The following is a 15,436-nucleotide window of genomic DNA, read 5'->3' on the forward strand; positions in this document are numbered from 1 at the left end:
CACAGCTTCATATAAGAGCTGTATTTTAGGCCTTGGCACAGTTGTCTCAGCACCCAACGGTATTTTCTGTGGGTGTTTTAACACACATGTACTGTAGAACTGGCTCACATTGCCAACAACTGTACTATCAATAGAGAAGGGAGAGAGAGGGTAAGCAAGAAGAGAGAATGAGAGTGTGTGAGACAGAGAGAGAGAGAGGGGGGGGGGGGAGGGAGGGGGGGGGGACAGGGAGAGAGAGAGAGAGAGAGAGAGAGAGAGAGAGAGAGAGAGAGGGAGAGAGAGAGAGGGGGGGGGGGAGAGGGACAGGGAGAGGAGAGAGAGAGAGAGAGAAAGAGAGAGAGAGAGAGAGAGAGAGAGAGAGAGAGAGAGAGAGAGAGAGAGAGAGAGTGTAAGATAGGATTTAGGAGGGTACATACGTCTTGTTATTGTATGGTCTGTTCTCACAGATTTCTGGAGACAGGTAGTAGGGTGTCCCCACACAAGTCCTGGCAAGTTCCATGGTGCTGTACCACACAGGGATGAACACATTACATTTCATCCAGATGTCAACACTTTTCAATAGAGAAACCCCATGCTGGACTGCATGTAGAATGCAAGGAAGTCAGGGTCTGGGCACAAACATTCCCTAGCATTTTCAAGATTATCTTTTTCCTTTTATCTTACACCTCATCTTTTAAATAAGCAACGTCGCCTCTACAGTAAGGAAGCTATGAGAGAAAGAAGTGTAGTCAGGCAAAACCATGGACGTTTCAAACCATGGACGTTTCGAACCATGGGAGTTTCGAAACGTGGACGTTTCAAACCATGGACGTTTCAAACCATGGACGTTTCAAACCATAGACGTTTCAAACCATGGACGCTTCAAACCATACAACAATGTCCCATGCAGCTGTGCAGCTTATGGAATGTTAATGGCATGTTTTGGAGGTTCATTAGTTCCAGTGCATTCAGTCAGAGACCCGAGCAGTCGTAAATCTCAGGCAGGAGACGGTATAAGGACTTCAACTTACTTGTTTAACATTCTTGCTATTCCAAAGTCCCCCAACTTGGCAGTCATACCACTGTTGGTGAGGAAGATATTCTATATGGGCAAAAAGATATAAAACATTACAAAAAAACCCACAATTAAATAAACAGTAGATAAAGAGTAGACCCATTTTGACGTGGTTATGTGGTCCCACGTGATCTAAAATATCACATCGATTGCTATGAATGGACAGAGACAAACAGGAGCCCATAGCTCACAAGCCGACTGAACATGCAGATACTGTAAGTACAGTCATAGCACAGTGGAACCCTTGTTTGAGGTACAGTTGAGCACTGTGCGGTTCCAAAAATATCAATGATATAACATTTCCCTGAAGTCTCCAATTTGTAATGCTGTTTTTTATGGGTGAAATCCTAATATGAGATCTTTGTCTACTTCAATGACCATTGATTGTGTTTCCCACAGAGTCATGCCAATACACACACACACACACACACACACACACACACACACACACACACACACACACACCAGACACTGAAAGCCTGAAGGCTGTGTTCATGGTATGGCCTGGATCTTTCTGATGTGTGAGTTGTGTTTGGGTGCTAGTTGTATCTGCTTTACCTGTGCCTTGATATCTCTGTGCAGGACCTTTCTGTCGTGAATGTGCTTCAGTCCAAGGCAGATCTGTACAAACCAGTCCAGGATCTGAACAGAAATAATAATATCAAAAAGGTTAGAGTGTCAATTGTGTGTTTTTCAACTCTTATTTTATAGGGGAGACTGAGTCCGTGGGGAATTCTATTTTTGGGGGCAAAAAATATGATTTTCCAAAATATCAACCTTGCTGATGACAACCTCTAATTAGGTATCCATAAACTGGAGAAGCTTAGTGCTGTGTGTGTATATGTATGTGTGTGTGAGAGTATATATGTGTGTGTGTGCGCGTACCTGCTCCTCAGCAAACAAAATCCCTCTCTGCCTGCTGATCTTCTTCATTAGATCCCCTCCATCACAATACTCCATCACAATAAACAGACTAGTCCTCTCTGCAACCACACAGAACACAAACAAGCTCCACAAACACCGCATACACAATCTGGACACATCAAGTCAGTAAGTATGTGACTCTAAACAAACCGTTGAATGATTTGAAGAAAGTGACGATATTGGGATGCTTCATCTTGGAGAGCAGTGTCACCTCTTTCATCGACGCTTCCTTCTCTCTAGGAGACATCTATTGAGACAGTGAAAAGCAGAGTTAGTTTGAAGTGTTGTGGAGATCAGATTCATAGCAGCTTGAATGTCTACCTTTCTGAGGTTGACCTCTTTGACCACACACTCTGTTTCACATCCTCCTTCTCTGTCCCTGGCCAAGAAGGCTTTCCCGAACGCACCCTCTCCAATCTGACGGACAATTTCATAGTTGTTCATAACACCTGTAAACCTGGAAGGCAGTAGAAAAATGTGGTTTTGAACACATACAATTTGACAGGTTTGGCAAGTTACGTTTTTCGCTCATTTATGGGAGGTTGCTGTCACAACGTCCTTCAGCAACATATCATGACACTTGCAAACGTTAATTTGTGATTTTATTAGTAGACTAGTTTACACAATGTATTCACTTCAGATTCTTGAGACCGTTCATACATTTGGAAAAACTAGAACACCCATCAAAACAGGCAGCTCGAGCCTGTTGCCATGGTAACAGATACACAGTGCTCAAGTTAGTTAGCCGCACTATTGTGTTAAAAGTAAACCAACAAGCTTCCCACATTAGTTTTTGCGTGAAAAAAAATAATATGATACTTACCCGAATAATATTCCCTCTCACAAACACATGTTTGGAAATACTAAGTGGTTATTGATATATTTAGCAAACGAAGCCAATGTAACACATGCCCCGCAAGCTAGGTACGCTAAGCAGGAGGAACACCCAAATGCAATGTACTCTGGGAGTTGTATTTTTTGGAATCAATAAAAATAAAATATAGTCCTACTGGCACAGAATTAATGCATCTGCCTCTAACGACTTGCCAAAAATACCTGAAGCCATTGATATATTGTCGCGTTCTAATGTGGGTGGAGAAGAATACAAGGTTAAAAGGGGAGGCAGAGTAGGGGGGCAGACCAGTGGGGCAACAAACCAGGCCATTCGAGGGGCCATTCTACGGTCTAATGCATACTCTTCTTATCTCCTGGTGCTTAACTCTGAAGACTGAGGCCCATCCGGCACCCCTCACCGACCTTGACGTCCACATTCTCTGCAGCCAATCATATCACCCCATGCAGCCCTCCCTGCCAGTAGGCTGATTCCTCTTGTATTCCTCTCCTCAGCAAAGGATACATTCTCCTGAGCATGACCTTCTTCTCACTTGGTCTCATATTGATGCATACACATACATTTGGAATATAAGTTTATCATTTTATTTTACTATCCTATCTGAAGCATTGATTATATTTGAATGTATTATTATATTCATTGAATATATCAGCATTGTCATTATACATTTTGTATATCTGAAGTAGTGATTGTCTTTTATTCAACAGACACATAGAACATATGAAATAACAGCATTGAATTAGCATCATAAATGTACTTCCTCCACAATATATTATGTTATTAACATTTACAGATATAAATAAAGTAGCCAAATTCGACTTCAAATCTATCGTTCAGTGTCCAATGTAATCAGATATGAGGGCTGCTAAGTGTTAAGACCAGATACTTTAAAAAACTTGGTATGGCGGGCAAAATTTGGGTGTTTATTCACGGACCGAGATCATGTTGCCGTTGGCAGATATCACACCCACAGTTGAAATGCAAGGCAGCTAATGTGTGCGTATGTGTGCATTGAATTCACGTGTTTACTTGGTAGCTATGTATCTAGCTAGTAGGAGTTAGCCATGACTTCAACATTTAATACTACCCCTATCTGCGTTATGTGGACACATGGAATAATTAAAGTGGAACACAACATATTAAATAGATCTGGACTGTCTAAAAGCCAGCCTGTAGGACTCCATGTGGGATCAGCGGTTGTCTGTTTCTTTATATCTGGACTCATAACACTGTATTTAACTCCCTTAAGCCCCTGCATTAGCAGTCATAGCATTGAGGCTGTCAGCAGATCCATCCCACAGGGTCAGAGGTTGACCTGGCCTGGTCGTATGTGCTTACAGATTCCTAGTTTGCCATGGAGGACATGGAGGGAACACAGTCACACATGGATGTGATAGAACGAACCCTAACCCATGGATGTGATAGGACTAACCCTAACCCATGGATGTGATAGGACTAACCCTAACCCATGGATGTGATAGGACTAACCCTAACCCATGGATGTGATAGGACTAACCCTAACCCATGGATGTGATAGGACTAACCCTAACCCATGGATGTGATAGGACTAACCCTAACCCATGGATGTGATAGGACTAACCCTAACCCATGGATGTGATAGGACTAACCCTAACCCATGGATGTGTCTCTCTCACACACCAAGCCAATCAACATTAAGGGTTAAGTGAAATGAAACATGCACCTGAAATTGTACCTATCTTTTCAAACTATACAAAATAGCATGTCAGGTCTGATTGGCTGAGGAAGCTGTGTGGCCTCACTTTAGATATTACATGAATCAAACATTCCCATATTAGAAACTCATGAAGAGATCATAGATCATCTCTGATGCAAACGATGACATCAAGCAATTAGACATTCAAATAGCATCTTCTGTGAATCAGTTGGGAGAAGAGTGTCTGTATCTGTAACAGGAAGTACACCTACTCCAGCTTGGCACTTCCTGCCAGGATTATTGATGAGTGGCGTCTCCCACTTCAGAGGCAGATAAAAGCCAGCGACGACAAGATGTCTGATGACTCTCGGCTATTTCTGTCGCTCCTTGTCGCCCGCCTCCATGCCCCCCCCCCCCCCACACACCTCCTCCCCCTCCACGCCATCTGGCTGCTGTTTGAAGAATGGACTCTGAGAGATGTAGTCTCATAGAATTAGAATTAGTTAATGGGAGAGATGTCAGGAAGCCAATGACTTGTTTCACCAAACATGGACAAACTTAAGATGGTTCATGAAGAACATTTGAAATGTTCTATTGGGTAGCCAATTCAATACAATATTTCTGTTCAACATTCACCAGTTAAGCCAAAACAAAGTGGTTGGGGATAACCAAGTATTCAGCTATGAAGCTAAATTAATCTAAGAGGCATACTTCTATCAGATAAGGATTTAGGTTGGTTTACGTTCAGTTCTATGAGCGTATGTGAAGACCTCTGTGACACTGGCTGTAAAACGGGTTATACAAATACAATTTGATTTGCGACAGAGGGCTTCCATCATTATCTGCAAATCCAGTCTCCTTCAATACGTGACCCAAGATCAACTATGGTGTCCCAGCTGGCTTGCTTCCCAGCAAGCCTCTGAGCAAGGTCCAACTCATTAGACTCCTAATCATGAAGGTTTCCATCGTGATCAAGTAACATGGCCTCACTGTATGTGAACTGATACACCATCACATTTAGCCAATAGATATCGCCACGGGAACAAGTGTAAGTAAATGTGATCACACCACATAGTGTGTGCAGGCTACACGATCAGGTGACAACAGGCAATGCCAACATGACCACCCTCAGACGTGGCAAATATGCTCACATCTAAAAGGCTGGTGCAGAGGGAGGGGAAAGGATGAGCTGGCAGTTCACAAGCATGCAGGCTAGTGAGGACAAGGTCACGTATAGACACACTTTGAACTGTCCACATTGCAGATGGTTTGTATTTACCAAGAAACCGGGCTGAATAAAGATATCCTGGTTTAAGATTTATTGTGGTGTTGGTCATATCTTTTGAGGTTATATACAAATTAGTATAATAAACTGAGTGATTGAAAAACAATTGATACATTCAAAGAGGAAAACATTCACAGACAGGTTGTGAAAAATTATCTTGAACTTTAACATAAGAGTGTGCATGTTTTTCTTTGTTCTTAAGAAACATCCATTAGTATTATTTTAAAGTCTACTCTGTAATACCCTGTTACAATTTGTTATTCTTAAAGCTTGACCAAGAGAAAATAAAACATCCACACTCTTAAATTAAGGAAATCCAGTTAAGAAGTCATAGGTGCAGTGGAACAAGTTACAGCAGACAATTAAAATATAAAAACCTAATATCTCCATTCTACCACCATATTCAATGGTGCAAAATTAGCAATTGTTCTATCAAAAATCCTGGTCATTTCAGACATCAAGTCATCAGTGAGATCAACAATTCTGAAAAGAGTATATTTTGCCACCAAAATTAAATTCCTCACTGCCTTAATCTAACCTCCACTATAAAATAGAGTTGAAAAACGCACAACCTTTTTACATATGGTGACGTCGCCAAAACAGCTTCACATTAAAACCTGTATGTCCACACATCCCCAAAGAAATAATACACAAAAACTGAATTAAAAAATAAATCTTCACTCTGGTGACATGAAGAGTGGTCGTGAATAGCCTGCACTGCGACAGGTCTGGGAGGGGATTAAGGCTCGCAAATAAGAGTCTCCACCACAAACTTGCTCTCAAAGTGACGGATCTTGTGGCAGTTGAGGGCTTCGCGCTTCTGCATGCCTGTAAAAGACAGGGGGAACATAACGCGGGTCAACAAAAAAGTCTGGATTTAGAAATGGCCTCTGGATCAGCCATCTTGTTCTACCTTGTCTAAACACACATCAATTATTAGAGAAGTCATGAGTCATCAGATATGTCGCAATCACAATGCTATGTGAGTGAATGCCTTTTAAAAGGTCATGTTTGTAAAATAGGCATGCCTGCTTGACAACCAGTCAGTCAACATGATAAAACCATATTGTTAACACAAAAGCTCCTTTTGTTAACACATTTTATACTATTTTGGTTCGGTACGCCATTACTTGAGACTGACAGCGCATCAATTGGACTCCACAAAAAATATGCACGTTTATAAAAAGCAATAACCAGAAGCAAAACAGCAAACAATGTGTCAGTGTTCAAGGACTTCAAACTAAAAGATGCGTTTGGATTTGAGTGTGTGTGTGTGTGTGTTAGTGAGCGTGCTCTCACCCAGGATGGTGTCTCTGCGCTGAAGCCTGTAGGTCTCTTTGCCTCTGCAGAGGTTGTAGATGAAGAACCCCAGCTGGTCCACATGCTCCAGGCGCTCAGTCACCATCATCTCCTCGTGGATCAGGTAGGACTGGGGCAGGTAGGTCCCCGCCTGGGCACACAGAGAGGCACCACACATGACTCACCTGACACTACACCGTCAACAGAGTACTGACGTAGGAACGTCCAAAGTCGAGTCAACAGAGAGACACAGAGAGAGAGAGAGAGAGAAGGTGAGGGAGAGAGGGAGAGAGAGGGAGAGAGGGAGACAGAGAGAGAGACAGAGACAGAAGGTGAGGGAGAGAGGAAGAGAGAGGGAGAGAGAGAGACAGAGAGAGAGGGTGAGGGAGAGAGGGAGAGAGAGGGAGAGAGACAGAGACAGAAGGTGAGGGAGAGAGGGAGAGAGAGGGAGAGAGAGAGACAGAGACAGAAGGTGAGGGAGAGAGGGAGAGAGAGGGAGAGAGAGAGACAGAGAGAGAGACAGAGACAGAAGGTGAGGGAGAGAGGGAGAGAGAGGGAGAGAGAGAGACAGAGACAGAAGGTGAGGGAGAGAGGGAGAGAGAGGGAGAGAGAGAGAGACAGAGAGAGAGAGACAGAAGGTGAGGGAGAGAGGGAGAGAGAGGGAGAGAGAGAGACAGAGACAGAAGGTGAGGGAGAGAGGGAGAGAGAGGGAGAGAGAGAGACAGAGAGAGAGACAGAGACAGAAGGTGAGGGAGAGAGGGAGAGAGAGGGAGAGAGAGAGAGACAGAGACAGAAGGTGAGGGAGAGAGGGAGAGAGAGGGAGAGAGAGAGACAGAGAGACAGAGACAGAAGGTGAGGGAGAGAGAGGGAGAGACAGAGAGAGGAGACAGTGCGTCTACAGTAGAAAGTCCAGCTGTGTATCCAAACAAGGAACAGTCTGTATTTACCAGGCACAGTGCAAAGTAACCACGTCTCAGATACCAGGCATAATGCTGCAATATTAATAAACAACAAAATACGTGATCACACGCATCCCTGTTCTGGTTCTAGAACAGTCCGTTCCCGACATTCCGTCCCCGGGGGCAGTCGTCATGGTGGCAGGCCTACCTTGATGTTGACCAGCAGCTCCAGGAAGTCCTTGGGAGGCATGACGACGGAGGTGTTGAGGGAGATGACGTAGCACCTGTTCAGGCTCAGGTCCAGGTAGGCTGTCAGCCTCTAGACACGCAACACCACAATCACAAGTTGACTTCACAACTCCTCCAGGCTGGTAGCAACACTACCAGGTCAACTTCACCAAATCACCTAAAATTGTATCTGCACAGCCCTTTTTACAGGCAATGTCACAAGGGGCTTCCCATACACCCATATAACTACACCTAAACCAACCTAAACCCTCATAGAACTGCCCCTAACCCAACCTAACTGCCCCTAACCCAACCTAACTGCCCCTAACCCAACCTTATAACCCCTCAAGGACATGGGTTTCCTCCTCACCCTGTTGAAGTCGTGGACGATGTCGGCGGGGTCGCTGTCGTCGAACTCGGGCACGGGCACGTTGATGAGCTCCACCTGGTCGTCCTCCACAAAGCGGATGCTCTCCTGCAGCTGGCGGAACTGGGACGGCAGATCCAGATCCTCCTCCTCCAGCATGAAGTCCTCTTCACGGTACTTCACCCCGCACACGTACACCTGGTCCTGCCAGGGTCACACCCCCCCCCCGGGGGGGGTCCTGCTTACAGCGGGCCTTCCTCCATGGGTCTCTACCATACTGGCTGAGTCATGTGCTGATGGCTATTCTAATCATCTATGTGATCTATCTTGGTGGACTGTATCTGGTAGCATGCAACTGTGTGACTAAATGACCTTGGCCAGGTTTCCCAGATTTGTTAAGAAGCTCTCAACGCAATGAGCTTCTTAAGAGCGTTCTAAGAGCATTCGAGAGCGTTCTTAGAACGCTCTTAAGAAGCTCTTAGCGTTAAGAGCTTCTTAACGAATCTGGGAAACCCGGCCCTTGTTGTTATTGTGGGTTATTTTCGGCCACAATAAGCATTACCTGTGTTGACTAGGTAGGCTGTGACTTTGTTGCATGAGTGATATTCAGTGACTGGCGTAGAAGGCTCTGTGGTGAAGGTTTAGTGGTAATTGTAGTCCTACTTGCTGTGTTGGGAATGTGCTTACCTCCATGATGTAATATCTGTAGATGCAGGCTCCGCCCACCACTACAACAGACAGCATGAGGGCCAGGCCCAGGCACATGCACCAGCACCAGGCCCGAGACTGCTGCTGCACAGGCAGGCCTACCTCTGGGTCCTACACACACACACACACACACACACACACACACACACACACACACACACACACACACACACACACACACACACACACACACACACACACACACAGGTTAAGGGGGGGGGTGAAAAGAGGTCAGAGGTCACAGCAGCCAGCAACAGGGCATGTGCTGAAAAGGTCCAACATGTATCTTATATTAACGTCTATATTACGAAAGAGATCCTATGGATTGAGTAAACTCAGTGAGCATGTCAGACTTAGATTATTAGACGGGAGTCAGTAGTGAGACCGAGATGGAAATGAATCCAAATTCACCCAGAAGACAAGATCTATAAAGGGCAGGAGGAGGGGAGGGGCAGTGATGGCAGACTCCAGACTGGTTTCACATGCTCGCACCACAGCCATCTTATCAGCACGCAAACATGCAAGCCCTCAATGGACTCTGTCCAAGTGATAAGGCCTCTTTCAAACTTCTACATCCACGAGTCTCTTCACGAAGCAGGGGGTTTCAGACCGGGGGAAGAACCCTTTCTGTCGGACGGTCGACAACATTTCAAGTAGAGAGAGAGAGAGAGAGGGGTAGGAGCATTAGAAACAAATGAAGAAAGTCTTGCCTTTCTGCGAAAACGGCCTGACTGTGGCTTCCTCGTATTTCTATATGAGGAAGTACGGCAGGCTGTTTTACAGGCTGGGGAAAACCTGCTGATGGAGGAAACGACCCGATCTTGAATGTGTTGACGAGGCTGTGTCTCCAATGCCGGGGAGCTGACCAGCCCGGGCGATGAGTCAGCACCCAGATCTCACCCAGGAGGTCGGGGAAAACAGGAAGAGCCTTTCGCTTGTAGAGGGGTTAGAAACACTGACAGAGAAGCAGAAGGACTGGTTCGCACTCCACGTTTCGAAAACAAGTTTGACCATTTCCCAACCTCTGTGCCACCCTCTTGGAATCATAATCACAGGTTTCCAGGGACAACCAAGGCCACAGGGGGCCAAAGGAAGTGGAACAGGGAGCGACAGGAAGGAGGCATGCAGAAACAAGGGGAGGGAGATGGTGGTACTGTGGTGTGGGACAGAGCCAACATCGAACCCCATGAGATCCACTCTGATTGGCAGTGCTGTTCGGGCCAGAGTAAAAAGGGAATATTTCCTGGGGCGATTCTCCTTTCTCTTCACATCTCTTCTCCGGGCCGAGCTCTCTCTGTCACTCAGAGGCCCTTTCACCTTCACTGGCCCTGACAGAGGAACCCCTGCTGCTGTAGACAGCAGGGAACATGGGATATGTAGGCTTGACTACCTCTGATTCAATTGACTTAAGAACGTTGGATAATAACGACATCCTCATTTAGTAAAACATCAAATCTTAACATCCTCATTGTAGATGGCTGCTAAAAATAACACACTTCCTCCTTCCGAAAAAACTGTTTTGCAACAGCTTGGTTAGGAGCACAAGTACAGTTCTTCAACGTGACTCAACATGCCATCCAACAGTTTCTCCTCCAAGAGGTTTTACTAACCCAAGCCCCCACATTTTCTGCAGCACTCCCTCTGCCATGGTTTAGCTACAGAAGAACATTGACTTCCTTTTTTGCCCCGCTAACCGACAACCATGTCATCCACTACCCCCTACCCCCCCCCCCCTCTCCAGTCAACATTAAACCTCAGGGCCACCGTGGTATCTCGCCTACTCGGCATCTCTGAGACCGTGCTGGGAATCTCCAGGGTGTTTGCTAGTCCTCAGACTGCCATGGCTTTCTGCTGGGCTGATCCTCTGGTTGCCCCGGGCCTCTTGGCTCATCTGGGCTCCAGTTACAGTCACGCCAGGCTAGGGATCAATGCCTGTCTGAGGGGACAGCCCAATATCAGCCAGCCTTCCAGCATGAACCGTCAACAGGGCGGGATCTTCAGCCCTTGTTGGACTGTTCCTCTCATGGTATGAGGTGTGATGTCACGTTAGAGGCCTGTATGTGTGGCAGCCGTACCTCGTAGGCTGAGGCCTTACCGCAGGAACCCGGGTTCGATTCCAGCCCGGGGGCCTTTCCAGCATATCCTCCCCTTTCTGTCTCTCCCTCCCTCTGTTCCTCCACACTGTCACTATAAAAATAAATCAGAAATCCCCCAAACACATCTTCATATATACTGTTTGGGTGTTGTGGCAGACTCTCCCTTCTCTCCCAGGTGACCTGAGTGAACCATACTTGGCCACAAGACTCAGGAACAGGTTACATCAGACTGTCTTCTTCCTGGTTCCTCTGCCCCGCCCCGCCCCGGGGCGCAGGTGTGCCGCACAGGTCTTTACCTGCTCCGACAGCTGCCGCCTTAGCAGAACAAAGCAGCGTTTTCAGCAGGCCGGGATCCACCCAGTCGAGGCCACCGCTTCACATGCAATACTCCAGACTGAATCCTCCAGACTGAATCCTCCAGACTGAATCCTCCAGACTGAATCCTCCAGACTGAATCCTCCAGACTGAATCCTCCAGACTGAGTCCTCCAGACTGAGTCCTCCAGTGACACGCTGTCGACAACACCGTGCCGTGTCACATTACCATAAGACAGAACCTCACCACCCACCGTCTCGACACGACATGTAACATGTTATTCCGGCCTCCTCCTAACCGCTTAGTTGAGGACTGTGTGACTCACTGTTTAAATGTGCAGACGGGAATGATACCCCCTAGGAGCAGGCTAGTGTCCTCAGCCCAGACCCAGGTAGGGTGTCGGTACCTGAGACAGAGCTACGGTTTCACACAGCCTAGCCTCCTCTGTGTCATCTCACCCTCTGGAGAAGGACCAGTCACATGAGGGAAGCCCTTCTGGTCTCCCTGCTGGACAGACATGGGGCTGGGGTACATCTGGAGGTCTAAGGTCCAGGACCCTGCCCGTGGGGCTGGGTGTGGCTCTGGGTGAGAGGTGAGTTAGAGGACTGAGGAGGAGGGATGGAGGATCTCATCTGTGGCTGGTTTAATCTTCCCCTCTCCATGTGTTGGTGGTAGACGCGCTGTGGGAGGGCTGCTAAATCTCTGCAGGCGGTCTCTGGGTGATTACCGTAACCCCCCCCCACCCCCCCACACAGGGGCAGGCGGATGGGAACCTGGGGGAGTAAGGCAGCACCCAACACTGGCCTAAGCCCACTCTCTTTCTGTCTCTCTGTCTGGTTGTCTCTTCTTCTCCTCCTTTACTCTGCTTCTTCTCTCAGGGAGCCAAGCGGCTGGTCTGACAGACCCAACATGGGTGTTCAGGGACTGGGAGTCAGTCTGTTATCCAGCTCTACAGGGCGCAGTGACTGCACCATGTCTGCACCACAAACAGGCTCTACAGGAAGCAGGAAGAATCTGAGGCCTCTGATAAACCTGGCACATGGCAAAGCCATCACAAACATTCACACCACAGAACCAAAATAAAAGATACAGACTGGCACACACACACACACACACACACACTTCTGACTCCTTATCTTCACCCCTCCACATCCAGAATATCTCCTCTAATTATCTGTGAACTATGACCAGTGGGTCTTAAAACAGATCATGTTTTAAGTTTATACGTCTCCACATTTTAAATATACGAGATCCACATCTTCACATTCACTACTCCCTCTCATCTGACAGGACCCATCACAGACCTCCAGACAACACCAACCCAGTGAATATCTACTAATCTATTAGATCAGACTACTGCTTTCCACACCCAACCACAAAAACAGATACAAAACTTCTACTCATGGACTCTGCACGCTGTTGACAGTTTATTTGCATTGGGGTCTAACTTGATTTGCATGTCATTACAGTGTGAAGTTCCTCTTTATGTCCCAAAGCACAGCCAAAGCCATCAGCTGCATCATCCAGGCAGTACAACCCAGGCAGCAGCCGCCGGGTAAGACCGGGGCGCTAAGTCGCATCCAGATCCGTCCCTGTTCAAACACGCCGCCCTGCAGCCTTGCCCTTCAGAGCAGCCTGGAATAGGTCATGCACACACTCAGAGGATGGAGCCTTGCTGTTCAGACCTGCTTGTGAGAGAGACTAGCGTGCTTACAAGGTGGCTGAGCAATTAGGCACCCTTGATGTATTTTGCTTTGCCGTGCGTTTCTAAAAAGGGTCAGACTCTTCTTGGTGCGTTTGACTTGACTACGGTTATCAGCACTCATTAGGGGATGTCTGTGTGTAGTCACTTGGTCAGACAATGTTCTCAAAGCCTATGTTAGTTAGGTTGCCAGCATTAATAAGCACAACACAGGTGCAACTATGGTAGGGGAAAACCCATTAGCCCCCCTAAAAATATAAAACCACTAGGCTTTACATGACATGTGTCACGATCACATCTGATGGTGTAGTTTCCTCCTCCCCACACACACACACACACACACACAAGCTTCTGCCCACTGTCAATAACCCTCCATGGTTAATCAGGCTAACTATGAACAGACCACTAAAGAAGTCTATCTCCCTCCCTGAGACACTTCAGCACACCCTGGCTTGACCTTCCCAGACTGGGCTTCCCACCCCAACAAGCAGCCTCCTGCCTGGGGAAGTGGTCATTAAATAATAATAATACATTTTAAAAAGTAACTTTGGTGAGGCATCCTTGATCACTGTTTCCTGAAAATCAGTATCAAAGACAGCAGATTCTCCTTGCGCTAGAAGAAACCACAAAACAGGAGGAAATTCCCCCGCTCGGAAACTAAAAAGAGCTGAGGTTTGCCCTGAGACAACGTCCCAAGAATGGTCTCTGATTACTGACAGCGATCAAATGACTCCTGACGAAAAGCTTAAACTTCAGTGAAATTTAATCAAGAAAAAAAATTGGATGACGATACTAAACAAATAGGACACTGATGGAAGATAATTTTGTCCTTTTCAAAAAGGAGATTTAAATAATGATCCAAGAATGACTTGGGGACGTTGTCACAAGTTTTTGTTTAGTCAAAAACATGATTCAGGTCCATGTCAAATTAAAACCTAGAAACCATTTAAGACAGGCATTTTATTTATTTTATGACATCTTATATGATAATAGTCAACAATAAAACAGGCGGAGACATTTGCAACACAGTTGAGACTTATCTATCACTACAGATTGTTCCAGGGGGCAATGTGCCCATACCGGCATTGACTAGGAATTGCAACGCCATTGAGTGCTAGCTTGTCTACCTCCCGGGTCCCATCTTCCAAGTCTTCTCTCAGGCGCTTCAGATTACATGGTTTTAGAAGTTTAGATACCTCCGTTTTTACATTCTAACCTCGTGATGAATATCGGACCGATATAGGGAAATGTTTTGTTTCATTCCGCTTGTGCAACTGTATTGTGGTTGCGGGGGACTAAGTTTCTCTTTCGAGAAGCAGGTCTTTCTGATAATATCTATTAATGTGGGGGAGGGGGACGGGTAACTAAACAGCAACAATACCTGGGACAACAGCCAGTCGAAAGCTAGATGTGAACGGAACGCAAATGCCAATAAACATATTTGCAGATACTTCCCTAATTTAGTTAACCTGCATTAATTAATGGCTTTAAACAGTAAAAAAAAATATGTTTAAACGAGTTTAAACGAAGTATAGATCAACGGTCAATAACAGTAGACAACAACACAAAAACGGCAGTTAGTAGTAAAGCTAACAACGTTCGTCTTAAATGTGTTGGTAAGGTGTAGGAAAAGAAACTGATCAATGCATAGTAAGAAAACAAGCTGGACTAGTTTAGTAAACATCCTAGATAAGTTATTTAGAACTAACAATCTAGCTAGAGCTAAGGACTAGAGACTACAGTAGAAACTTGCTGTAATTAAGTTCCATTTTACTCACCTTGTCTTCTTCGGCAATAAGTGTTTCAGCGTCCTTTTTCACGTCTTTCTGCCCAAGGGCAGAATTAAAAGATACCTTCACCATTGCTAAAAGAGCACTTGAGAACAACTACACTGGAGGTTTGATAACTTTACGGTAGAAGACACACACGTCGAAGAAAAAGTAGGTTCCTAGCAGTCCGTGTTGTAGATTCGTCTGTCGCAGATCAGCAGTTCAGCCGTCACTTGACACAGAAACGCAACTACGCGGTTGA

The 15,436-nt window shown here is 46.1% G+C and overlaps 2 protein-coding genes across 4 annotated transcripts in view; both read right to left on the minus strand.

Moving 5' to 3' along the window:
- Nucleotides 1–3,212, minus strand: part of nek5 (NIMA related kinase 5) — an 11,000-nt gene extending 7,788 nt beyond the window's left edge. Inside the window, exons 1-7 of one of the 2 annotated variants that reach the window (XM_084689706.1) lie at nt 2,802–3,212; nt 2,300–2,435; nt 2,129–2,225; nt 1,940–2,037; nt 1,613–1,696; nt 1,011–1,081; nt 417–503 (exon numbers count right to left, since the gene is read on the minus strand). In XM_084689706.1, coding sequence (XP_084545832.1) covers nt 417–503; nt 1,011–1,081; nt 1,613–1,696; nt 1,940–2,037; nt 2,129–2,225; nt 2,300–2,422 — 560 coding nt within the window. In that variant the 5' untranslated portion in view covers nt 2,423–2,435; nt 2,802–3,212. The remainder of the gene's footprint in view (nt 1–416; nt 504–1,010; nt 1,082–1,612; nt 1,697–1,939; nt 2,038–2,128; nt 2,226–2,299; nt 2,436–2,801) is intronic. The other variant, XM_084689705.1, reaches the window with a different exon arrangement.
- Nucleotides 3,213–5,810: 2,598 nt separating this feature from the next.
- On the minus strand, nt 5,811–15,403 carry itm2bb (integral membrane protein 2Bb). Of its 2 annotated transcripts, none has more exons than XM_084688492.1 (6): nt 15,184–15,403; nt 9,248–9,403; nt 8,588–8,788; nt 8,198–8,308; nt 7,091–7,241; nt 5,811–6,619 (listed from the first exon to the last, which is right to left on the minus strand). In XM_084688492.1, exons 1-6 carry the CDS (start codon nt 15,265–15,267, stop codon nt 6,531–6,533), a joined length of 792 nt encoding a protein of 263 aa, XP_084544618.1. In that variant the 5' UTR covers nt 15,268–15,403; the 3' UTR covers nt 5,811–6,530. The 2 variants fall into 2 exon arrangements, with proteins under 2 accessions (XP_084544618.1, XP_084544617.1); XM_084688491.1 differs by having other exon boundaries at nt 9,272–9,403; nt 15,184–15,402.
- Between the last annotated feature and the right edge of the window lie 33 nt (nt 15,404–15,436).

This window comes from Hypomesus nipponensis, chromosome 23 (assembly GCF_054491055.1).
Source record: "Hypomesus nipponensis isolate SF chromosome 23, ASM5449105v1, whole genome shotgun sequence".
Classification (NCBI taxonomy): Eukaryota; Metazoa; Chordata; class Actinopteri; order Osmeriformes; family Osmeridae; genus Hypomesus; species Hypomesus nipponensis.

Excerpts from the sequence above, each read along its gene's own strand:
- itm2bb (XM_084688492.1), bottom strand. The coding sequence starts at position 15,267 with ATGGTGAAGGTATCTTTTAATTCTGCCCTTGGGCAGAAAGACGTGAAA. Across the intron at positions 9,404-15,183 it reads TTATTGCCGAAGAAGACAAG|GACCCAGAGGTAGGCCTGCC; the intron begins GTGAGTAAAATG and ends GTGTGTGTGTAG. Across the intron at positions 7,242-8,197 it reads AGCTGCTGGTCAACATCAAG|GCGGGGACCTACCTGCCCCA; the intron begins GTAGGCCTGCCA and ends CTGTGTGCCCAG.